The sequence below is a fragment of the Lineus longissimus genome, chromosome 2 (genome assembly GCF_910592395.1).
Source record: "Lineus longissimus chromosome 2, tnLinLong1.2, whole genome shotgun sequence".
Lineage (NCBI taxonomy): Eukaryota > Metazoa > Nemertea > Pilidiophora > Heteronemertea > Lineidae > Lineus > Lineus longissimus.
This window is the reverse complement of record NC_088309.1, coordinates 19,295,811-19,321,265: the sequence shown is the minus strand read 5'-3', so window position 1 is coordinate 19,321,265 and position 25,455 is coordinate 19,295,811. Positions and strand designations below refer to the sequence as shown.

Below are 25,455 nucleotides of genomic sequence, written 5' to 3'. Positions count from 1 at the left end.
TTACGTCAATATTATTGACAGGTCTGGGACAGGGCAGACAGAGATCACTTGTTAGAAATCAGGCAAATCTGAGAAATCCAAATGTCTCATGAAACTGTCTATCACGGAAACAACAATCGAACAATCTTTTCAGAGCAAACATATGCAGATATTTACATTACACTATTCCCAGTTGATGCTGCAGCGCAGAATAACACTGCTCTAAGACGGAAATCGTCAACTCCTTCGGGAAACAATCCTGAGGATGTTGTTAATGCATCCTGGCCATCAGAAATCCCTTCCTCAATTAGCTCTCACGGAAGGAATCGAAATCATGCATTGCTTTTCAATGATTTATCACGGTTGTGCTGGGGCGCAGATGGCGGTCATCGTCAACCATTGACTTTCTGGTGGGTATTGAATTCCGGGCCGAACAGCTTCCCGAAATCTTGTAACCTGTCCGTCCTGTCTCATCCATTTAGCAAGGATACTTGGGCAATATCGACATGCCGTGTTTGGAAAGACACCAGATGGATATCGATTTGATGTTGCACTTTGCACTTGGTCTGTGGGAGGATTTCCAGGAATAATGATGACAGTGCATGTTGCAGTAACTGTGATGTGCCATATCTTTAAGTGGTGGCCATGGTTTCAGCAGCCTATGAAGATGTCTGCACCTTCGAAATCACTTATCATCAGATGAAAAGCTGTCAATTGAACAATTATAAAAATTTGATGGTTGGAAAGGCAGCAGGTGGATTGGTAATCCACAGTTGCACTTATTGGAAGGTTCAAATGAATAACTAAAGAAGCATGTTGCAGTAATTTCATTGTTCATTTAACATGACACAAATGACAAGGTGATCAGCCCCAATCCAATTATCATCTAAAGCAACCTGCAAAAACAGGTGACAAAAATCGGTGATGACACTGACCTGCAATCAATATCACACAAGTGATTATCGTTTTTACATGCAGATGAGATATTTTTGTCACACACGGTATAGCGATTATAATCGCAAGTCAGCCTGATATGTTAAACAGTCAAGGACAACACAGGAGGGACTATTCTTCTACCAAATCTGTCACTTGCAGTCCCCAAGGGACCCAGCAAGTTCCTGATTAAAAAGGCTCAATACTTGCAGATGGTAAATCAGTGCCTTGAGTGTGCTCGAGGAACCAGAGACCATACAATCTGAGGCCCATCAATCTTTCACATCAACGACCACCAAAACATCGAATTTCAATCCCCCAGCTGCCTGGTACTTCATCACAGTGATCTCAATTGTGTGCGGAAATTTAAACACCCCTTGCCAAGCAGTTACAAATTACACCTTTCTATCTTACTCAAAGCAATGATTTCCAGGACAACACCTTCAAAATAGAATGATTATTGGCGCTAACTTATACATGATTCGAGATACAAGTTCCGTGGGAGGGAACTCCCCCTGAATAGGCTATGGTCTCTTGATACCCCATCAGGTCCCTGGAGTTACCATTCAGGCTCTAACACAGTCTTGAGACTGAATGGGTCATAGTCTCGACCATGCTTTCAAATTCTATACTGCTGAACCCTCAAGTTACTAATCAGACCCTTCTCTAGTCTTTGAAAAGATAGCATGCGTGAGGATGCTTGGGAAATTGATTAATTATTAGAATTAACTGCTGTATAATTAAAATTCCTCAAACCAAAAGGAACTTCGAGTTGAATGCCTGACAGTTGGCACTCAACGACATCATGTTGCCTTGAGAGCCAAGATGAGTCAGAGGGGATCATGACTAAAATAATAGCCATCATGGCAACTACAAAATGTTACCAAATTTGTCGACACAGATGTTCACATCAGTACAGTTGAACCTCCCTTAGCGGACACACCTCTCTATCAAGGACATCCTCTCTATCAAGGACGCTAGTTTTGGTCCCAAATTGGTTGTTTCCATTCAATTTAACCTCTCTAATTAGGAGACCTCTAAATTAAAGGACAGCACTTGTCAGCCCAGAGGGTGTCCTTTATAAAGAGGTTCTATTGTAAGTTCATCAATCCTGCGGCAATTTTATAGAAAATGGACAATGACGAAAGGCATCCTTTTTTCTTGAAAACCCAAAATCTGACTATAGAGTGTGATCAATAAAGTGTAACTGTGCTTTGCAAGGATAATTGTGCTTAGTTTTCCAGTAAAGCATTTATCAGCAACTCTTACCTTCAAAAGAAGTAAACAAGAAAGTTAGCGCAAATCTGTTTTTAAGTCGAGTCGTAATTCACTTATTTGCCAATACAATTTTAATTACCCCTCATTCAATCAGTCATGCTCAGATGAAAGGAATCAATTGACTCGAGATTAAATACAAGATAAAGAAGAGATCATGAAATTCGTTATAAAAGGAGCGATTCTTGGAAGTTCCAGTGTTGCTCCCAGGAAACTTCCCCAAGGGATACGACAACAAGAAAAACATGCACCATAAGAATAACCTTTAAATTGTCACGACTGAAGCACCTCTTTCACGAGTCTCATTAAAGATTCATACGGAAATGTCTGATGTCGTGAGAAGCTGGGAAGAAACTTACACATGGTTCCTGATAAGTGGAAGGCGAAAACAACCTTGTCCCATTCCCTATTCATGGTTCCAACAGAACACGCTAAACTACAAGAAAGGGTTGAATCACACTAGGGTGAGATTGGCTGAGGTCGTGAAGTGCCCCAGGGTTCATTTGCAACAACAAGAAAAGCTCCCCACAGGGAAGCTAAAAACCCTACCATAACATATTTTCTTGAACCCATTGATATCACACATAACAACCACAAAAAGAAATCAGAAAACTTTTTCAGTAACATGTAATTCTTTTCACCCTTGCTAACAAAAATAGTGGCAATATTGACAGCAGTTCTAAGGAAAGGTGTAACAGCCTAATCATACTCACATAATGTTTTGATGGAATATTGCTTTTTGATTCATCACATCCACCCGCTGTCAATAACGAAACTGAATAAGCAATCTGACACCAAGCGATAACGTACCACATCATTGGACGTCAAAAGCTTGGTTCTGACAAATCTGATTTTACTTACCAGCCAAAATTGAAGAGAAAATGAATAAATGAAATGTCGTGAAAAAACAATCGTGAGAATCCCGGCAACGTGATTACTTGGCATAATCTGCTGATGGACTGTTTGGCTCCATTCGTCTCAATAACACCCCATCTCAAAGTCAAATTACCAATTGCCTTGCATCCAATGATCTCATGGCGAAAAACATCTAAGGAAAAGTGCCAAGATCATTACAACATATTGCAAGCGAAGCTAACTAAAGGAAATAAGTTTTTTTCCACCACAAACATGAGTTTATGGAACAGAGAGGTGTGGAGTTGGTCAGAAAGTAAGACTAACAACAGCAGTTCTGAAGAAATCAAGTTTATTTCAGTACAATTATTCGCTGGAGTTGCTCATGCTGATGCAGGGATCGTTCATATAAAACTTCGATGTTCCAGGGAGAGGGTAAAGTTCTTGTTAGAACTGTCTTTTCAGGTAACATGAGTGCAATAGAGCTTCTGCATAGGCCTACCTGGCAGTTGTTGTGCTTCGTTAGGACTCGGGGAGTGGATGGGGGTCAAACTAAATCCTATCACTGTTAACATCGCGAAAGAATGAAAATACTACAGAAAAATCAAGTTGCCTTCAATGGGATCTTAACCACAGATCTTTGAGTTATCGTACTTATCAAGATTGTGAAACACACTGATATTCATGGACCATCCCTACACCAAAGTGTCACCATACTGAAACCAAATCTTGTTAAGTTACCATCACATTATCTGATCGGAAAAACTTTCCAATTCCTCAAAAGTGATAATCATAGCAAAAACCTGAGGATATAAGATCATTTCCACCCACAAACATGATTCGATGAGATGGAGCACTTTCTTTGATTTACCTTTCCAATTATATCATCAGCAAGATCATGCCACGAAACATCGGTAAAATTGAATTAAGTGGCGGAGAGAATCGAATGAGTAATGTGAGCTTCCAGAAAATGGTTGATCAATATTACTAAGTGAGTTACACCGAGCTTGGGGTACTTTGATGTGTTTGCCTTAGAGATTGGGAGACCAGACAATGTCTGGATGTCTTGAAGAGGTAGGAGTTTGTCACTGATCTAGGATGTGCAAATAAAGAGCATCATCGATATTTCTATGACTGAACTGGTGAAAATCAGAGGTGTGCAACATTAGTCACAAGTTCGAAAGGTACAACGGTAGCTCTGTCAACCAGAAAGTTTCCAACCGACACAAGTATATGCATCACTGCAACATCTGCAAAGAGCAACTGACTTTATCGGGCTCAACAAAAAAGTGCACCCCTTCAACCTATGAAGATTTGGAGGTGCAACAGACGGTTTGCGAAAATAAATTTCGGCCATTTTGAAGAGCCTTTTTCACAGGCAGCGTAAGTTTACCATGATGTCTATGACATCGCCCAGTGCAGTTTCCCATTCAGCAATGAAGAGGTATGGAATAAGTAATTCCAGCATCCGTCTTGCCTCAAGTAGAATAAATTGGATACGAGAGTGTAGGGAAGGGCAATGGCAGATCTCCAACTATTCATATAGATATCAGACACCAAATTTCCATTATTCATAGGCTGGTGAGTTTAAAACTATCCTTTGAAATCGGAGCCAATGGGCCTCATTATCGGAATATTTTTTACTTCTTCTGAGATTTCTGTGACCAGATTATAGAAGTTCGAACACTCTTTGAAATTAATCATGAATGTTGAGTTCAACTTCAACGATTTTCGCTCCAAACAGAAACTTACCATAAAGAAGAGAGAGAAAACTACAAGACGATTGAAGAATTTCTTGGAAGTGCACTCTTTGGAGTCATGGAATACAACTATATTTCTCCCCTTCTGACCGAGGGCCCTTCCCAGTATTGGGTGTAATCAAGTGAGCCTCTAAATAAGTAAGCCAAAATGACTTGTCAACCTATGCATTTTTTATGAATGGTCCGAGGTACTTGTGAATCATACCATATGGGAGGATTTATTCTCATGTCAATTTCAGCGTTGTGTCAATGAAGCACAAATATCTGGACAAAACCTTCCCCAAGCATTATTAGCCATGACGCGCAGACACATTCCAATGTCATCTCTTTCATTCAATTTCAATTTCAATTTCAGTTTTAATTTGATTAACGTATGATGTCGGTTCCAGCCAAATGTTGATACCCTCACAAGAGGCCATTTGCCACTCCCTTTTATACAGGGTGTTAAAAAAGTGTACTACAAATTTCAAAATCAAAATTAGGTAAAAGAAACCAACTTTTGCTGTATCTATCAATATTCATGAAACTGAGTCTGATTCTAATGAAGGCCTACTGATATTGCACTTTGCACATGGATTTCTATGTGTTTTCTGTTTTCCTAATCCAGATTATTCGCGAAATAAACAAAATAAAACCCTGTCCCTGCAAAGATTTGGCTAAAAACACCACATATCTCATTTGCTGCAGATTAGAGAATTTAATGGATGATATAACTTCAGCCCACGCTTTATGTTATCAATGACCTCTAATTAAACTTCTCTAATCAATATCGTAGTTAATTAGCGCATAAATCCCCCAACTGATCCAGTGTCTTAGGCTGGCGACACACTGTCACCTTGCTAGAGGTTGTGTGAGTACTCGCATCAACTATAGTTTGCTAATATGTTCTTCCAGATATCAAACCTACATGTAGGACAAGGGAACTCTAAGTAACTCTTTAGAATTAACTCTCTGTAATAATAAGTTTCAAATCAAGCACACAAAAATGATCCTGATCCTGATCCTGATTTATTGGTAGGAGTTACAAGAGATGACAAATTAAGACCCAAGTATATCAAGAACAAGAAGAAATCAAGACTTTTTGATTATATGCATGAATGTGAAATAAGACCTCTACACCTATGGTAAAGATCCATCCAAATCTTTACCTAAAATCTTACTAGAGGGGAAGATTTTAATACTCGGTGAGATGATCTTGGTAGCACTGCTGTTATTGAAACTGAAATCTCCTCTTCTTGACCTTTACCTTTCCCTCAGAAAAATGAAAGAAAATTCTACATGATTTAGATTTTCCTTAACACCTACATGAAGGATGACACTTTATATCGACCTGAAGAAAAATAATCAGATTACACCCTCAGTTTCAGAGCATCAAAGCAACTATCAGATCTATTTTCTTCATGAAGCCTTTAAAAAAACTGTAGGATTTGCGTGTTCACCTCCAGTTCAATCGACTCGTTGGCATTTTTTTACATTATCGTGGTTTCCAGTTCACGCACCTCATATCATGTGACCAGGTAGTCGTGTTTCGAAGCATAATTTGATTAGTTGGAACTGCTCTGAGCATTTTTCAAACTGACACGTGTTAAGATGATTAAACTTGATCTGGCAGATTCCCCTCTGGAAACTAATCTCATCTACCATGGATTCAGGTGGTTGCTTCCCAATCGGTCGAAAGAAGAAAATGTTGACAAAGATTAGAAAGTATTTTGATGAAATTGAACTTCATCTTCTTAAAAGGTTATTTTTAAATACCATTGGTTACCAAAGGATTTTTTTGGAGAAACTGGATTAAAGTCACTTCCAATTGCCAGGAGAATATTAGGGATGGGTAACTTTGAGTTTATGATGTTTCCCCACAATTAAACTCAAACTTTTATGAAACATCATCTCTGTTGGGTGTTTCAGCTGATACCAATATAAGTTACGACAAATGCACTTCCAAACACAGACAACAACAGTCTATATATAATAGATTGTGTCAAAACAGAAGAGCGTCTGAGGTGTGATCGGAAGGCTCAGCCAGTGCACCCCCTATGGTACTTTCAACTGGCCTGAAATGGCCTCGAGTGGCGCATTTTATGCTCTATTTGATATCTACAGAAAGGGAATGAATGTGCTCTAGTTTCAACTATATAAGACTGGTTCTGAATATTCAATTAAAGCTAGACATTATGCACAAGGTCAGTCAAGGCTATATTCAACATGTTAGATTTGGATGAACATGGACTAGGGTTGGTGACACCAAGTTGTCCGATAGTCTTCTATCTTGGCCTTCAGCTGCGCCATTGTTTCAATTTCTTAGTCAACCGGTCTTAGATTGGTGAAATTAGAGTAGTCAAAAGTACCTGTACAGTACAAAGTGCTGTATTGCTAAAGCGTCATACAGTGCAATTTGTCACTTAAGACCTGACAAGCAGAAAAATCAGAAGAACCAAGCAATTTCCCTTTGGGCAAGATGGTCTCCCATTCCAGCAGGTTTTTTGCACGAAACATCACGATTATGAAGAACTTGCAATTTAATGATAGCCCATCGGGGAAAGGCTAAGAAACACGCAACATCAGCAGCATGATCTTCTGCAGACAATTGTCAATTCATCGAACCCAGCATGATAATGAATGTTCAATAAGTCACAGCATGATTGTGGCCGATCTCATCCGATGGCATCGCTTGTCGTAATCGTGTTTTCCATGCTTGAGTGGATATGATTAATCTTGTCAGGGAAGCAGCGATGACACCATGCTGGAGTAAACGCGGCAGGGGAACCAACATCAAAATATGGTCAACCAGCACATATCGACGAGCAAAATACTGCAAACTGAATAACGAGGATTTGTGTAAAAAATAAAACGTTGAGTAGAAAAACTCAAAGAAATGTTGTAATCTGCCAAAAGAAAATCATGAAAATTTAAGTTTTTGATTAAAGAAATTTTTGTGAAAGATGTGGGAAAATTCTTGGCAGTTAACAAAATTGGAAATCCCTTGGCACCAGATGTCTAATCAGTCTAAGCTAGTGACAAATTTCCCTCGGGTGACTGAAGTTGTTTCTGAGAAATACAACCATCAGCTATGCTATAATGTGATTAGATCACCAACAGGTTTTTAAAAAATATTTAAAACAAAATCACAAGTTTTGTGCGTTCTCCATCAGATGCCGATTCACAGGGAGAGAAAGATCTGTCAGATTTTGCAGCAAAAGAAAATTATCAAGTGGAAAAATACATTACCACGATGATTAGATGGAATCCTGGAAGGGAAGAATGACAATTAACAGCTTTTTATACACAAAGTCGAAATGGGTAGAGCAATTACACTATTATGAAAAGGACATATGAAGCATTTCAACTCAACAGCAGAACCTCGTCCTTTGAATGAGATGTGAAAGCAAGGCTCCTTGTTCCTGCTGTCATTGTCAGGGCAAGCAATATAATACCCCAAGAGAGAAACAGGAGTATCTTGCAATGGAATCTACATTATCTCTGGCTTAAAAAAAGGCACTCGACTGATAAACCCATAATTGGTGCCAAACCAAAGTGGCACACAAAAATGCTCATCTAACCTAAGAGGAGGAAAAACTCCTTGCAGAATAACAGCGCTATCAGAAGAAGAACAGCTGAACTCAGGTGCACCACCTCAAACTTGTTTCGCAAAAGACGGATTTTTTCCAGTTAACTAAATCACGATCTTCGTAATTAGCTGAACATTACTTGTTGAAACCATTTTGACAGCTGGTTGGTGCATTGGTAATTTCATTTTCTGGTGGTAATCAAAGGCCAAGCTCTAGTAATCAATCAGCCACAAAAAAATGCAGTAGGATAATTCACTACACTCCATTTCATGAAATATTACACTAAATGCCGATATGGCTGGGAAAAGATGCATGCCAGTATTTTGCTTCAACAAGATCGTTCATGGTCTTGTTTGTTCTGATTGTCTTACCTATTTTCCTAACTAATCTCATTCATCTTCGCAGTACATGCACCCATGAGTCACCAACAATGCCTCGTTGTCCCTGGGCAATTCATTTTTATAGCGCTTGTTTATTACAACGGCACTGTCAATCTTGCAATATATCCCGATAGGCAGGCAGAAAATGAGAAATTTTGCAATCGAATCATTTCCTCAGTAAGCTTATCTGATGGCCAAATACACTGAAAAATTATCACCTTCAAATCAAGAACACAGAAATATAATTTGATCGCAAATGTACAAGATCCCTAGATTTGGTCTCATTGCGTATTCATGGAAAATTAGCATGGCGCTTCACCTCTGCCCCGTTATGGATCCTGGGGACTCGTCGAGGAGTCACCCCGGCCGGTTGCCAATATGCTTGAGTGTCCTCAGGGTGACAATGACTCCCATGGGACACTGACAGATGTAAAAATTAGGCTGTGTAATCCTATGGGGGGCTTCATTGTGATGACCAACCGCTGTCACTTCCTGATACGGTCCGAGTGTCCTCAAACCATTCTATGTCTCAGGAGAGACACACTGTAAACCAGGAAATAGGTCAATTCTGATGCCATGAGCATTAATTTTGGCAGGAGACACAATATTCAGTCTACCTCCAAATGAAAATGAGCAAATTTGCAAGCTTTTAGCTTCAAGAACATTTCAAGATTTACAGTATACTAATTGTGATAATTGTGAAAATCAGCAGCTAATCTCACCAACATCATTATGGTTAGACTCAGAATTCCATTACTGACCTAGGTTGAAAGGACATTGAAATACCGTCATTCACGGTAAAAATACTCAGAGGAAATACTGGCAGAGATCAGCCCTTTGTCTTCAAAAGTGAGTAATGATCGAGAAAGGTTTTATATCAGAAGGCTTAAGTCTGCATCCTATTATCATAGACGTTTTTCACGAATCACGAGGACTTGCATCAAAAACAGAAGACACTCATCCTTGATCAAGCCTATTTTATTTCACAAGCCATCATTACTGAGGCATCTCAGGAGATCAAAAACACCTCAATCAAAATTGGCTAATTCCCATAATCCACGATGACGATCACAGGTCGCGTGTCAAGTGACATCACGAAATTGACACTTCACGCTAATCCATCGTTGCGTCATGAGTGACAGTGCTGCAAGGTGATGAAAGCTGATGACACTCATTCCCAAACGATCATCGGTAATTTGATTCAGTCATTCGACAATGGCAGCGTGATGGTAGACTTGTCAACTAGGATTACCATCTTTAGGAACCGCGCTCTAATCTGCAGCCGTGATGCTGCCCGACCTCATGTCAAGCTGTACACTGATCAGCATTCTCATGACATCTGCAGGATTAGGAAGCCTATCAATGCTTCTTTGTTCTTTTTAAGCCACTTTAAAGGACCAACAGCGTTATGCTGTCGGCTTCCCAGTCACTTTCTACTTCACGGTCAGCCCCGAGGAAGGGGCGATCATCTAGCCAAAGGAAACATAATCAAGACCCCCAAAAGACATTTTATGGATAAAAGTTGAAATGAAACATGTTCTATCTCATGGTCACTTTCATCCTGTACACATTCAGTGATATTCTGAAGTGAAACTAACAATTTTCCTCAGAAACCCAAACATAGATGTGTCTGGATGACTATGCAACATGTTAATGGCAATGAAAGCAAGTTCAAAGCCACCTCACTTTGAAATTTCTGGCTGCCCAACACACTGCTTGCAGTAGTTGGAAGCCCAGAAAGATTTCTCAAACAAATAGACGGTTAAAGCAAGCAATTAGAGGTTTTTTTTAAAGATTTCATTCAAGGTCAGAATCAATTTGTGGAAAACCCGCAAGAACTCACCTCAAATTTGATGAATCATGTGGTTCAATTTAGGTTATCGATTCACCTTAATGGATTTGTCATTTCAAGATTTTGAATTAAATTTTGAAGGTTTCTAATCTAAATCCATCTGCCATTTTGGTGATAGACGACTGAAGGATAACCGAAGAGCAAGAAAATTTCTGTGAAAGGTTTTCTTAGGTGTTGGCCACTTGGTGGCATTATAATTGTTTCAAATGTCAGCACTTTGTACAACCGTTGCCAAGGTTGTCATCATCCATTTTTAAACTAGTTTGCAGATAATTAGCTGAATTAATCTAATAACCTTGATCTATGAACTTTTAGGTTGGAAGACTATAGTCTAGGTTACCAACTCATAAGTGAAGTGTTGTATTTTCATAACTTCAATGCGTTAGTAATTAGAATTCAAAAGATTAACCCTAAACGCCTTGTCTCACAAGTAATTTTGAATGGAAATGGCTTATTATACAGTCATGACAGTGCAATTGCAGTCTTTTGATGAAATGGCCAAGGACTGCCAGATGCAAGCCTCAGGTGATTTCAGTAAAAGTCAGTTCGGACTGATCAATCACATTTTTACACTTTGCTTTTAAACTGAACTGCGGTCTCTATCCAGATCGAGCAAGCACCGTGTCAAATATTGTCTCAGATGTATGGATACCCAAGCAAATTTCGATGTATGATAATCTATCCCCTTCCTGACTAATAGCAACGGTTTTCATATTTATTGAATATGGAAACTCTATACGACAAGTATCAGATCATCATTCCAGCTAAAACAACCTGAAGATAAGTTTCATATCAATTTTTGAGTGATTAACTTTGCTAATCGGAATCATAACCAACAGTGTCTTAAAAGTTCCAAGAGAGTGACACATAGAGGGTAGTGGGGGACACCCCCCCTAATTTTTAACTGAGGACAGTATCTTTCTATGAAAACAGCACCACTCATCATATCTACATCTCCATCAGAATAAGTCTCATTCATTTCAAATATTAACAAGCAATAAGTAATTTGTCTAGCCAAACACCAGTTTGTGAACTGTAGTATAAACAGATAAAGTGTTTAGTCAAGATTTGAGTAAGTGTTTGTATGCTGTACTACAAGCAGAGGGTTACAACAAGCTGCGTGGGGTCCAGTTGCTGGTCAGGTTGGTGCCCTGATGAATACTCATTCAGTTGGACTTATAATTTATTATAAAAATAATGTCAAGGCCAATATACAAACTGAAAGAATTGTGATCTATATTTTGCAACTTCAAGAAGAAGAAATATAGAGATGAAAGACACAAGGACACTATTATTTGTCAGTGTCTTCTCTTTTTTCAATTACACTGTTAAGTACAGCTTGACAATAAGTTATAATATGACAAACTGAGATGCACAAATGATGAATTATACAAGGCTTGGTTGGCAACCTTTGTTTTATCAAGTGTATCACCTTTTCTTGTAACGTAATAAGAAATAAACAGGAAGTTTCGATGACTACTTGAGCCACTAACCTCATGACACAAATGGAAAAGCACTGATTTGACCAAATTTTGATTCCACATCAGTTTTTTTCCCGAATTTGGCACGTACAGTATGACATTGACAATGAAACAATATCACAAAAACTTCCCTTGTTTAAAACGAGATATTTTGGTTGACACTCACCAACTGACAGGACAGAGCAGATGCTTGCCTGCAGGGCAATAATTGAGATATTTACTGGTAATATGAATAAGATGCAGGCTCTGGATACATTTTTATTCATTCCGGCATTAAAATTTATAGAATTTAGTAATAGGAAAAAGTCTGAGATTCACCTAAAATCAGAAATTTGACATCCCTGCCTCAAAGGCAGTTGGCCATTTTGAGCGGTAAAATGAGTCAAAGAAAGTATGCCAACAGCAACAACTGATGTCATGCTCACTTCTTTGGAATTGATAACCTTCCGAGTTAGCTTACAAGTAGGCTGGAACCGGATTGGAAAAGCCTTTCTGGCAAAGCTACTGTTGCTGGTACTGGGAAACATTCATGAAAAGGACACCATGGAGGCCAAGTTGATTTAGCATCAGCTCAGGGACAGTAGCATTTGCTGGGGGGGGGGGGGGGGGGGGGGTTTGCCAAGAGACTAAACCATATTTTCATCTTTTTTGGCTTCATATACTTAAATAGCTACAGTCCCTTAGACTTAAAATATCATGTTCTGTATCTTATTTTTATAAGACGAGTTTCCGTGATCATGGCGATTTATAAACATGAGGAGTATTCTTGCAATGGAAGCTGCTGGGAATGCAGAGATGACACAGATATGTGCTCCGAGATGAACTAGCAAGACCAGCAACGCTTATGAAAACAGGACCCTCATTGATGATATCAACCCTTTGCATGCCACACCATTAAACCAAGGCTTCAATGCAAGTGAATCCAACAGAGGTTGTTTAGCATTCAGGTCTTCTGCAGTTCTGCTATGTCTGAGTGCGTTACTGCTTCTTTTAAAAGAAAAGTTGTTATGTATTCTCGGTAGATCCCGGAGTGGATCACATATTGTACATTACGGTTGGAAGACTGCCCAAACTTACTTGCTGGCAATTTTGGGTCAGAATATAAAAGCACAAATATAAAACAGGTCTTCCACCAAATATAGTTTGAAGAAGTACATTCTAAACAAAAGCAGGTGCTCTTTGCCACTGAAAACTGATAGGTGAACTTTTTGCACTGAAACTTTGACCAGATCTCCCGCCAAAAACGTCAACAACAAAAAACAGAATCAGGTCACTGCATCTCAAGAGCCATGACAACCGCCATATTCTAACTGTTACAGTTCGCCTGTGCCTGAAATAGGCCACAATCATGAGTTTACAAAAATGTAGTGAAAAAAATTCAAAACAAGAAAACCTTAGGCTTCCTACAAATATATCATGTCCAGCCAAGAAAAAGCAAACAAATCTGCCTACAGAACCATTTCAGTGAAAATGTTTGTCAACAATCTCCCCAGACAGATGGATGCAGTTATTGAGAGTTTCTCGCAAAATAAATCTGTTCTTAAAATTGATAAATATTATCCAGGTGAGTACAAGGAGCATATGGACCATATAGTCCATCTGCCCAGGTGATACAGGGACCCTGGGGATCCAGGGTATGCAAAATTCATACCTGTATGTCAATTTCCTTTGTAAGGTTGTCAAATTTAATACATGGACTTCGGTGGAGTGAAGAATTGGTATCATGTGTAACCTATGACACTGGACCAGTTGTCATTGTAAATGGTCACTGGTCATAGGTCAACGTCTTTGGGCGAGATAGATGTAGATCAATGTCATTGGGCAGCCAAAGCAATGTTATAGTTAATAGTATATGGATTTCCAATTAAAACTGTTACAGCAGAGCCAGATACAAAAACTGAACAAGAACAAAGAGGACCTTCCAGAATACCTTACTATGAACTTTATTACAAAATAACAACAAGACAAGCAATGTAACGCACCATCAGAAACAGAGCGTACCTACCTAAAACAGCAGAGTCTTCAAATGATCTGTAGATATCAGATACTACAAGACTAAAGTGGTATCTATTTTGATGAGAATACAAACTGTGAGGATAAAACTCTCTGGTCTTTAATTTCGAAACTGACCCATTCTTGAGTTTACAAGATGGTTCAGAGCATGCATTCATGTAGTTAATTTGAAGGCTTAGGTAAATGGTATCTCCCAAGACAAGTATAAAAGACAGTAGGCCTAATAAATCCCTAATAATATGGTACTATAAAGGACAGTGGAGCGCAATATCAAGTCATGTGGAAAGGACATGGCCTCTCAATGCATTATTTATGCGCTGGTCTTGGAGCTCTAGTCCCTTAGGCTATAGTCCTAGTTATTTGTTGGCTTTACTTTATTCCCTGGAGAATGATGATTTTCTTTGTATAGGCCCCGTGTAGGCCTACTTACAGTCTATCAAGTGAGCAAGGGTCCTCTATTTCTTAATATAAATCACTACAGTGGGCCTTGGCCTACCACAAAATGAGAATATTGCTTGGAGATGGACATCTCATCATGCTCATTCTCAGTCAGAGTCTTATACTTCTACTGTCTGGCCCGAGGACTAGAGTGAGCATAGCAAAGCAAGAGCATGAGTGCAGTGCAACCTTGCATGTGATGCGTGATGATGGAATAAATCAATGGTAACAACCGTGATGCAGTGCATTGCATTTGCAATGAAAAATGCAGGACATACACGCACACCAAGAAAAACCTAACGTTACCCATAGGCTTACCACAAGCCCTACCAGAAACTGCAGCTTTTACAACTTCGTGTGCCAACTGTGTACCTGTCACTATGGGTACGAAGTTAAAATTCATTAAAAAAATTTAAAAACATGTGGAAAATGGGCGTGTACGCGTGTTTTTTTTCTCAGTTGTTGCTGCTGATTAACCATCAGACAGTCTTCAGCTTCAGCCGCAAGGGAGCATCTCAATGATGAACAAGAATTTGATAAAATAGAAATGAATAGGACATCGATCCGAAAATCTTAAGGTTGTCAAAACTGGTGATATTACATTGATGCCAATAGTAAAAAGCTGCTATTGCCCCAGGAATATTGGCCCGAAATGCCCAAAAACTTTATTTGTCTTTCACACCCTATGCTATGGTACCAAAATTACTATAAAGGCAATGGACACTTTCACCAGTCTCTTCCATTCAATCATAACCCCGGGATCATAACGAGGTACCCAGAAGCGCAAGCATGGCAAGTTCTCATCCTGATGAAATGTCAAATCATTCCTAGGCTAGATTGTGTGTGTCATTGATCTATCTGTATTTGCATTAATATCGACCGAATCAATCTAAATGTAATTTTAGTACCAATCAGCACCCGGGAATCAGCATGACATCAGCAGCGTATGATGATCTCGATGATATGAAAGTGTCTTGCTCAAGGTCGCAAACCTTATCGAAATTAGCTTGGATCGCCATCTGTTGTTAGAAGAGCAAACTAACAAGGAAGTGAAAACTGTCCTCCCACTTTTTAGTGCATCTGAACTGCCAGGATGACTTCTACTGACGTTAATCTGTCCTGTGTCTTACATAAGACGATGGATATGAGAATGGTTAGTGAGATAGACTCGGCAATTGTTCAAGTCCAAGCTCAGCCATCGTCAAATATCGGAGCGAATGCAGTGTTTTTGTTTTTCTGTACGGCATGTCATGTATTGTATGTGTATACAGATACAGTGTTTCAGCTGTCTGCTATGGCCAGTATGGGCGTGCAGTACTGTACACTGTACGTGCGCAGTGTCGGTGAAGTCCTAACAATAAATTGTGCGTGGTAGGAGTTTGCTGCTGGTCGGTGCAGGTCTTTTCACTAAAATATCGCCTGTAAAAAGCACTTTCCAAGGACAAGGACAGTGGCAGAGATCCAGCAATACAATCCAATCCAATCTGGGTTACCCCCATCGTCGCGTAAACTGAATTAATGCATTCGGAAAGACGGGGGGGGGGACGCAACTATAATATCCAGAGAACCGAAGGATATGTAACAACCATTTTGTCTGCAAATGACAGAAAGCGCAAACCTTTATCTGTCGTAGTCAGTGGCAACTCCCCCTATCAATTGCCCCCTCGGCCCAAAAGTTAAAACGGCCTTGCACAAGGTATGAAGGTACCAAATTGAAAATGAAACAGGCTCAGGTTTATATAATCCTGTGGTCTTTCGTATTTTCAGGAGGAAAGAACGATTCCCATGCCTGGACCAGGAGGTAAAGTGCACTCTTTGACTTTCTTGAACAAAGATGATTATACAGTATCATAGACATTGATTTAACCCTTTTGTGACTTTGTCAACTACATGTAAGCCAAGCATTGAACGATTAGGAAGTGAGAGTTTCACTTTCACAACCAATGAAAATAAACTTCAGAGAAATACTTCTGTGGTAGTAAAAGTATACAAAAGAAACTCTCCTTCAAGGACACCCTTGGGACTGTCTTCAGTTGAAAGGTGTCCAAATTGCAGAGGTCAAATTCAATTGAAACGACCAACATGTGACTAAACATGGTGACCTTAATAGAGAGGATGTCCTCATAGAGAGATGTGTGCGTGGTGAGGTTTCACTGTGGGCCTACTGACAAATTGTTATTTTGGTTTCTTGCAGAGGTTCAAATTGAGATGCATTCAGTTGGCATCTGTGGCTCTGATGTGCACTACTGGACCAACGGTCTAATTGGTGACTTTGTCCTAACCACCCCAATGGTTCTTGGACATGAATCAAGTGGCACGGTATCCGTCGTTGGTGAAGGTGTAACCCACCTTAAAGTGGGTAAGTGTACTTATATTCAAAAGCCTTGAAATCTGTGCAAACCAAACTTGAATGAGAGCTATGGGTGAGACAACTTTTCTGATTGTGATCAGGGGCTGTGTAATCTGAAGGTTTAGGTGTTCAAGTTTGCCCAATGAGGGACTTCATTGCCACTGGTGGCAGGACTGTGCTGGAGCCTGGAGGTCCAATGCAAGACCCGTCTTTTCAGTTTGAAATTCAAATGGGACCATGGCTCAACATTTAAAAAGGAAGTTTACAGTGGTGGCACCAAATGCACAGTAGCCAAAGGTCTCTCATTAGACTTTTTTGTCATCCCTATTGCCTTTCCAGGTGATAGAGTTGCCATTGAACCTGGTGTAAGCTGCGGGCGATGCAAGTTCTGCAGGACTGGCGTCTATAACCTGTGCCCTGACATCCTGTTCCTAGCTACTCCCCCGGTCCATGGCTCATTGGCGAGGTACCATGTGCATGCTGCCAATTACTGTTTCAAGTAAGTAACTTGTCAGTTATGGTCATTCTTGGTTAATTGCCGTCTATGACCAATTTTGATGTGCCATTGTCTCTAATACGGTTATTTTCATTAAATTTAAGGCTTCCTGAGAATGTGAGTATGGAAGAGGGTGCCCTTTGTGAGCCTCTGTCAGTTGGTATCCATGCTTGCCGAAGGGCTGGTGTCACTTTAGGGAGTGCAGTCCTCATCTGCGGATCGGGTAAATGACAATTGAATCATTAACACATCAACAATAGTTCATTCAAAAATTACAATCTTATTGAACATGACTGAGACACAGTCCAAGGCATGAATTGCCAGCTGGATGCAATGAAATTGAAGTCTGTAACCTGGGACTGTAATCAGTCATCTCAATGGATTAATGTATCCGCGCTTTAGTCCTGTGTATGCATTAACGATACAGTTATTCCAAATCCCTTATTTCAGGTGCTATCGGTCTGGTCAATCTGGTCACGGCTAAAGCTATGGGAGCATCTAAAGTATGTGTGACAGGTAAGTGGGGAACTATAAGCTATTTGCATCATCCACAACACTATCTGAAATAGATTGCCATGGCTGTTTATTAAATTCTGGCAATGTCTCATCCGCTTATGTTAGAATTGTATGCAAATTATGCATGTTGCTATGTGGCCTACTCCCATGATACTGCTTGGGCCAAAATAACATTCATTCCTTTATTTTCAACCGAATTTCACAGAACAAGACAGTGTTGGGAGATAAGGACTTTCTTTGCAAGCCAAATATACATGCTTCCCGAAATTGGTGGCTTGCATTTGAACTAACTTTTTCCCCCTTGTCCGTCATTAAAGGCATTCAAGTGTGTTGGTCAACCATGACTATCTCCTTTGTCCCTCCACCATAAGGCCTAGTTTCCCCTTATGACATCACTATTTCGGACACTCAGCGCCCCATTTCTGGAAAGGTGTATACCTGTACTTATGCACGCTTACATTGTTCAAGGGCTTCAAATTTACAATTTTTGCCAGCATGGCAATTTGCAGCGCTTCACTGCATATATATTTCAATCTCACTTGATTTCAGACATTTCCGAAAGTCGTCTCGAGGCTGCAAAGAAGATGGGTGCTGATCACACAATCCTCGTCAAGAGTCGAGACGCCAAAGCTCTTGCTAAAGAAGTGGAGGATGTGATGGGAGAAATGCCAGACATAACTATAGAATGTAGTGGTGCTGAGTCCAGTATTCAGTTAGCTATCTATGTGAGTACATCCATCCCATTCACCATTGTCACTTCTACTTCAGACAGTATGAGGAACATTTCAATGAGAAATTGAAGGTTTAGCAAAAGCTCCTAGTTTAGCACCCAAAAAAGGGCCTAAATTGGTGGAACAGTCGAACCTTTCTTAGCAAACACCTCTCTTATTAGGACACCCCCTCTATTAAGTACACTCGTTTTGGAAACAATTGGTTGTTTCCATTCAATTTGACCTCTCTAATCAGGATACCTCCTTATTTAAAGGAAAGTGCTTGTCAGTCACAAGGGTGTCCTTAATAGAGTGGTTTCGCTGTATTCGCTAGAGACCACTCGTCCTGTCACGGCGTTTCCAATATTTTTATGTAAATGATTATATTCATTCAACGCTGGATACCTAACCTAGAACTAGCATAGCATTCCCTTGTAATATTTTAGGCTACAAAATCTGGTGGATGTGCCGTCTTGGTTGGGTTAGGTCCACCAGAAGTCAAACTGCCCATTGTGAATGCTGCCTGCAGGGAAGTGGACATTCGAGGCATCTTTAGATATAAAAACACGTAAGAATCGAGCTTGCATCTTCTTTTTCAGCATACCATTTTGATTTTGGTTCCACCAATGATGGCGGCTTTTCATTCAGACATGTGTCTTATGTGATCATGATATACTTTTGGTTTCCTTCTTCCTCATTACATACTACAATTGGTTGGTGCTATGCTTGATAGTTGGCCTAGTGATTTCCACTTTGGCGTGTTTTGATAGTTTTGAGTGCTGAGTGGTAGTGTTTATTGCTGTATAACTCTAGGTCTCACTACTGTTGATGATATCTGTCAGCGAGACAGATGAAACTATTTAAAACATAAGTTTCCGAATCTATCACACAATCTATGTTCTCTACATAATCATCAGAGACCTAGTTGTTCATTATATATAACAAATGTTGTTCATTCTGTTTTTCCAGTTATCCAACAGCCATCAACATGATTTCCTCAGGAGCTGTGAATGTAAAACCTCTCGTCACTCATCACTTCCCATTGGAAAAGTCCCACGATGCATTTGAAACTGCCAAAACTGGTGCTGGAAACGCCATCAAAGTTGTCATCGATTGCTTCAAGTCAAAATAAAGTGAAATTCACCAGATGAACTTACCAAGGACTTTCATGAAACGAGGTGTAATTGAAATTGATTGGTGATGTATTACAAGTACCAGATAAGAACAAGAGGCCAAGGGCCTGGCGCTCAGCTGAAACACTTGATGCAAACCCGTTTATCTTTGCCAGCTTAATATCTCTGTGTGCCAGTTGGTGAACTGAAATAAGTGGAAGTGGGCTGTCGAAACATTCATGGTAGTAACAGCATCATCATATAACAGGGACGGAAGCGTCATCACAGCAGTCCAAACATTCATGGTAGTAACCATCCTCAGGAAATCGTTTTTTTTTGTAAATTTCAATTAAGAATAAAATTGTAAACTATGCACGTGTCATTTTGTTTCCTTTAGTGTTTATGGCGTTACATTGTTAGAATAGAGTTGCAGAAGAAACCACGTAAATCAGCAACCTGTAATGGATACTAATGAATCTGATTCGGATTCATTTTGGGGTGTGACGTGAAGATTTGCACAGAGTATGAAATAGTGTAGTATAGGCCACAGGGACAACGTCACAACCTGTGATTATGGCCTAGCTGTCTGACAATGTCCAAGGTGAAATTTAATCTTGACCCCCCCCCAGAATCCACATACTAAATAAGTAGCCCTCTCTGTTCACCATGCTGCAAACAGGTCGATAGGGACAATGTCACAACCTTTGGTTGGCCCATGCTCAAGCTGGTGTTGAGTAGGTTGTGACATCGTCCCTTGGAGGGAAGTGAAGCCCTCAGTCCCCTCTAATACAGTAGAAGGGCTAATAAATTCATTTGCTTTGAGTGCTTAATTCTAATCATCAGCTTCAGATGCCCCATTTACACTCCAGACGCAATGGACAGGCCTTGTCTTATCGCCCGGTACATAGAGGAAGGGCAATCGGAATGATGAAAGGGACTGTATTGGAGTCCCTAGCAGTGGCAAGTACAATGGATTGAAGAACAATGGATTGAAGAACAAAAATAAAGAAGTACAGTAGAACCGCTCTATCAAGGACACTCTTGGGACTGACAAGTGCTGTCCTAGAGGTGTTCTGATTAGAGAGGTCAAATTTAATGGAAACTACAACTTTGGGACTAAAAATAGTGTTCTTAATAGAGAGGTGTTTGCTGAGGTAGGTTCAACTCCAAAAAAATCTTACCGCAATTGCTTGGAGGTAGGCCTGGGTTCCAGTCCATCATCACAACCGTCATCAAAACTTTTAAAATCTTTGTCCAAGACATGAAGAAAATGAATAAAACTAGTAGATCTGTCAAGGTTAGTTGCAAGACTAGTACATGCAAATACAGCTAAAGGGCCCCACCCGTGTCTTATGTCATTGGCAATACCACGAAATCTATTCATGCGAAAGGCCTAAAAACATGCTCATTTCATACTAAAGTGGTGCTATCTAGCAGTATAAAGTGGAACTGAGAGTTTTGGACGAAGATTTCAGTTCTATTTTCTGCCACGAGACAGCGCCACTGTCGCCTAAGCCAATTTCATAATGTGGGTCCTGTGATTGATTGGTTTTCATGCCTTTGGAATGTAATCAGTATCAAACTAAAGGAATTTGATAGAGATAATGACTTGCTTTAGCTGTCAAAACAGGTTCAGCACAGCCAAAATTCCAGTTGTTCAAAACAATAAATACATTTCCATTGCTAATTTAAAAGGGCTTGACAACCCCCCCCCCCCTTTTGAGAGTCTATCCTGGAAAATAGAAGAACAGTTTCTATTCCAAATACAAAGCAAATTGTAACACTAACGAACCAAGGACAGCTGTAGTAGAGTAGATCAACAGTACCAGATCAGATGACTGAAACGCATCCATTTAGAAAGCAGTGAACCAAGTATTATGTAGCCTTCCAGCAACCAGACTGAAAAAATCCAAATCTTCAGTGCCTGGCTTATCTGTACCACGACAAATACTGTAAAACTGGTCAGGCGCTGTCACAAAATACAATGTATGTGGCAACACTAACAAGACAACTACAGTAGGCTATAACAACAGTACCAGATCAGGTGACAGGAAACACATCCCTTGAAAATCACAACAGTGTCTACAAGTATCATGTAGTCAACCAGCAACCAGACTAAAAGTTTTTAGTACCTTGTTAATTTGTATCTCAGCAAATACCGTAAAACTGGTCAGGAGCAGTTTGCCACTCCAATTCTACAATCCATTACAAGACCGTTATGGCTCTTAGCAGAGTTTACAGGTGTAATATGGCACCTTTTATTTTAATGAGTCGACACTTACAACCGACACTTTGTCCTGAAGAAGACGTGCACTGTTGCAAGCTGAATTCGTCATAGTACTCCTTCCATTTAATCTGCATTCTGATCACCATAGCATTGTCAATATTTCAAACGGCAAGTCCAATCCTATGATTTGCTAACAGTTAGTGTTTGAGAACAAGAAAAGCTCTCCCCTTGCTGTAACACCTGTCTATCCGATACCAGCCCAGCTTCCACGCACAACATATTTGGCCATTCGGTATCCCCAAAGTCACCCATCTTTGCTGCAAGTTTATCCCAAGGATTCCACACAACTGAAAGAAAAATGTCTTGTGAGTTTCAGAATTCATTTGTTTTCATACAGCAGATCAAATTGAATGTACCAATGCTGGTTTATAGGTGTGAAAGGCACTTCTATGATTTCCCTAACCCGCTTGACACAGTGATCTCCAGAGCAGGTGTTCTTTATAACTCAATGATTAAGTAAAACTGATGGACAGAATGACCCTCCAAACTTACCAGTGTCTGGAAGATTTGACTTTTGGATAGTGATGTCCACGCTTCCATCACTAACTCCATTCAACACATGGTCGGATGCAGCCCCCTCGTACACACGATCCGTGTGTTCTGTCACCATCACCAGGTCACGTGTTTCCGCGCATGTGGCTCCATCTTGTACCTGGAAAAAACATCAGAGATGATTATCATAGGTTGTTCAAATGTCTTCCGGAAGGGCAGTATTTTTGATGGCATTGAAAGTGTTAACAGTTTCAAGGGAATTCTCAAAGGTTTAACTTGCTGGTTTGAACATATCTTTATTGAAATACCTTGTCTATAAAACGAAGTCCTTTCAGACCAGTTACAGTGGACTTTGTGACATCTTGGAGTTGGAAGTAGGTGTGAAGAAGGCAAGTGAAGTCAAAACTACTTGGTCCTGTAATCAAGAAATAATTGGGTTTTGTCCTCTGGTTTACTCTCGCTATTGTCAATATATTTTCATTGGAACAGATTTTTCGGCATTATTGCATAAATTTTCGCACAAGTTTTGAACACAAAAGCTCAGCGGTTGGGTACATTGCATTAAGACATCTGATCGCAGTGAGGCAGCCCTAGCTGTTTTATCTTGCAGTTAGGTTCAGGGGCAGGGGCAAATGACCCAGCTAGATTTGAAACTTTCAGGTTAAATTGAATATTATCATCAATGAAGACCCAAAAGCACAAGGGGATCGAGACACTTTCTGTCCATGACTCACATACCTGTATTATCGACTTGCAGCTTTGTTTCCAAAGATAATTCCTTTAACACGACTGTGTATATCAGTTTGAAGCTAGAAAAACCAAGGTCAGATAAATCAAGCTAAACAATCAGACTAATCTAAATTTTATACCAAAAGTTTGTTTGAAGTATTGTCCGTCTGTCTGCCAATACAGGCTAAATGGTTTGCTTTAGGTTTGTGGTGTTGAAACCTGCGTGACGCCATTTGAAATTAACAACAGACAACACAACACCATCAGCTGTTGGTACTGTGGTTCGATGTTCCCATGGGTATTTAAACAGCAGACTCGTGGCGACATTTACAGGAATTTATAAGAAGTCTGCATCCTCATTCTCCATCTAATCCAAGTGTCAGACTAAGAACTTACTTATGGTTCCACATCTTACGAGTATCATCATTGTCAGTCAGAGAGAAGACAGCTGTCACATCACCATTGGAGTCCTGAAGGAAAGAGTCATACATGTCATCATCATCATCATCATCATCATCATCATCATCATATCTTGCAAATAATCTGCAGCGTAATGTCAATAACACAAGGAAATCAGAGCTTACACAACTAGTCAAAAATCATATAGGCTGAATTATCAACAGATCTAGATGCTAGGTTGGAACACAATAAGCTCCTTGGTTTGGAGATAGATACAACCTTGGAAAAGATTACGAAGTCACACCAATTAACTCCAGAGACAACCAGTCACAAACCATGGAGGAGACACCACAATAGACTCTTTTCAACTCAATCGCAGGTACCAACCTTTGTAGGCCCTGTCTCTAGGCTCCATCGACTGATTCTAGCAAAGCCATGCTGAGGACCAAGGCTCCACGGACCAAAGTTTGCTAAAAAAAGATACAAAATTACGAATTTATCATCATCAAAATTTGAGACAGTATCAACATCACAACAATGATTAGTCTGCGGCTACACATTTTATTTCAGTAACGAGTGACCTTAATACCAATTTACCCTTGGCAACAAGATTTCTTTTTGAAAGATCACAAAGAAATATTGTGTAGGATGCATTGATAACTTACGAAAAACTAGTGGAATTCCTCCTCTTATTGCCTTTTTGTTGTCAAAAACAGAATCTTGGCTGCAATATGAAGTTTAAAAAGAAATGGATTTCAGCCCATTCCATATGTCATCCAGTTTCTACATCAATATAAAAAGTTGTTTAAAAACATCTGACGAGACAGTATTCATGTTTTTCAGCTCCAGTTTTAGTTAACAATTATTTCACATTAAATCTGTGGTGATACGGGTGGAGGCATCAGATTACTTGTCACTCAGTCCTCAAGTCCATGTTTGAGCAAAAAGACATCTTTTTCAATGCTTTTGAAACAGTATAAATCATAATACCTCAAGAACAGGAGCTTCTTGCCTTTACACTGCCAATCAGTTACAGTTGCACCTGAAAGATTCAATACAAAATAGATGAAGAAATATGACAGACTACTGAATGCGGTAAACCAAGATATCATTGTGAGCATTTTATAATTGCGATTTTCACAATGCACTGACAGATGTGAAAATAAAAACTGAAAACATATGATAAACCACTGAGTAATTACCATGAAGATGAACAGTTGTACAAGTGGTGGTATCTCTCTCGAGTTTCACTTCATCAGCCATGGTTCCTGGACTGCAATGGAATTACAGAATTACAAAGCTAGCAAAGAAGACTAAATCATGCTATGTCAGTATTAAGTTGACTAGCCTACTGGTAGTGGTAGTTTATATATATCATACTGTCTTGGAGATGATCGATGACGGGACCAGACAAAATGAATCTGCACTTAACAACGACACAATGAAATCTAATATAGTCTTAGTAGTGCAACGGGAACCTGTCTTTCGCCGAATCATACACGTTTTATGTGATGATATTTTGTGATTTCTTCATTATCTGGCCACGCCCATTTTTATTATGGCAGAAATAGCTTCCCATAGATCTACTAACTACTATGCAAAGATGTCATTTCTGAGGGAGTACGACAACGACATCAATTTTTAAAACATTATTCTGCTAGTTTTATTTATTAATTAGCTACCTTAACTATAAGATGTGCTTACATTGATAGAAAGAAGTGAAAAAACACTAAATAAGAAAGATATTTTCCACCAATTAAGGAAAATAGTTACACGCATGCGCAAAGCTCATGTAATACTGTTTCCGTATCCGTTTTCGCTGTTTTTTAGTG

General features: G+C 39.7%; 2 protein-coding genes across 4 annotated transcripts; one reads left to right on the top strand and one right to left on the bottom strand.

The window, feature by feature from the left end:
- The first annotated feature begins 15,569 nt into the window (after positions 1-15,569).
- Positions 15,570-20,089, top strand: LOC135483729 (sorbitol dehydrogenase-like). Its single transcript, XM_064764739.1, has 9 exons — positions 15,570-15,685; positions 16,300-16,333; positions 16,727-16,891; positions 17,222-17,381; positions 17,483-17,601; positions 17,829-17,894; positions 18,444-18,619; positions 19,051-19,172; positions 19,574-20,089. The coding sequence occupies exons 1-9, from the start codon at positions 15,626-15,628 to the stop codon at positions 19,734-19,736; spliced, it is 1,065 nt and encodes a 354-aa protein (XP_064620809.1). The 5' UTR covers positions 15,570-15,625; the 3' UTR covers positions 19,737-20,089.
- A 561-nt stretch (positions 20,090-20,650) lies between these two features.
- LOC135483728 (uncharacterized) lies at positions 20,651-25,416 on the bottom strand. Of its 3 annotated transcripts, none has more exons than XM_064764738.1 (10): positions 25,306-25,401; positions 24,826-24,896; positions 24,614-24,665; positions 24,289-24,347; positions 24,011-24,093; positions 23,621-23,694; positions 23,234-23,304; positions 22,804-22,910; positions 22,496-22,655; positions 20,651-22,290 (listed from the first exon to the last, which is right to left on the bottom strand). In XM_064764738.1, exons 2-10 carry the CDS (start codon positions 24,884-24,886, stop codon positions 22,124-22,126), a joined length of 834 nt encoding a protein of 277 aa, XP_064620808.1. In that variant the 5' UTR covers positions 24,887-24,896; positions 25,306-25,401; the 3' UTR covers positions 20,651-22,123. The 3 variants fall into 3 exon arrangements, with proteins under 3 accessions (XP_064620808.1, XP_064620807.1, XP_064620806.1); XM_064764737.1 differs by lacking the exon at positions 25,306-25,401 and adding an exon at positions 25,102-25,165; XM_064764736.1 differs by having other exon boundaries at positions 20,652-22,290; positions 25,328-25,416.
- Positions 25,417-25,455: the final 39 nt, after the last annotated feature.

Bases quoted from the DNA above. Each gene is read 5' to 3' on its own strand.
- LOC135483729 (XM_064764739.1), top strand. From the start codon at position 15,626: ATGACTTCTACTGACGTTAATCTGTCCTGTGTCTTACATAAGACGATG. The intron at 17,602-17,828 runs GTAAATGACAAT...CCCTTATTTCAG, and splicing joins AGTCCTCATCTGCGGATCGG to GTGCTATCGGTCTGGTCAAT. The intron at 19,173-19,573 runs GTAAGAATCGAG...CTGTTTTTCCAG, and splicing joins ATCTTTAGATATAAAAACAC to TTATCCAACAGCCATCAACA.
- LOC135483728 (XM_064764736.1), bottom strand. From the start codon at position 24,886: ATGGCTGATGAAGTGAAACTCGAGAGAGATACCACCACTTGTACAACT. The intron at 24,666-24,825 runs GTAATTACTCAG...TGAATCTTTCAG, and splicing joins TACAACTGTTCATCTTCATG to GTGCAACTGTAACTGATTGG. The intron at 23,695-24,010 runs GTTGGTACCTGC...TCTTTCCTTCAG, and splicing joins TAGAGACAGGGCCTACAAAG to GACTCCAATGGTGATGTGAC.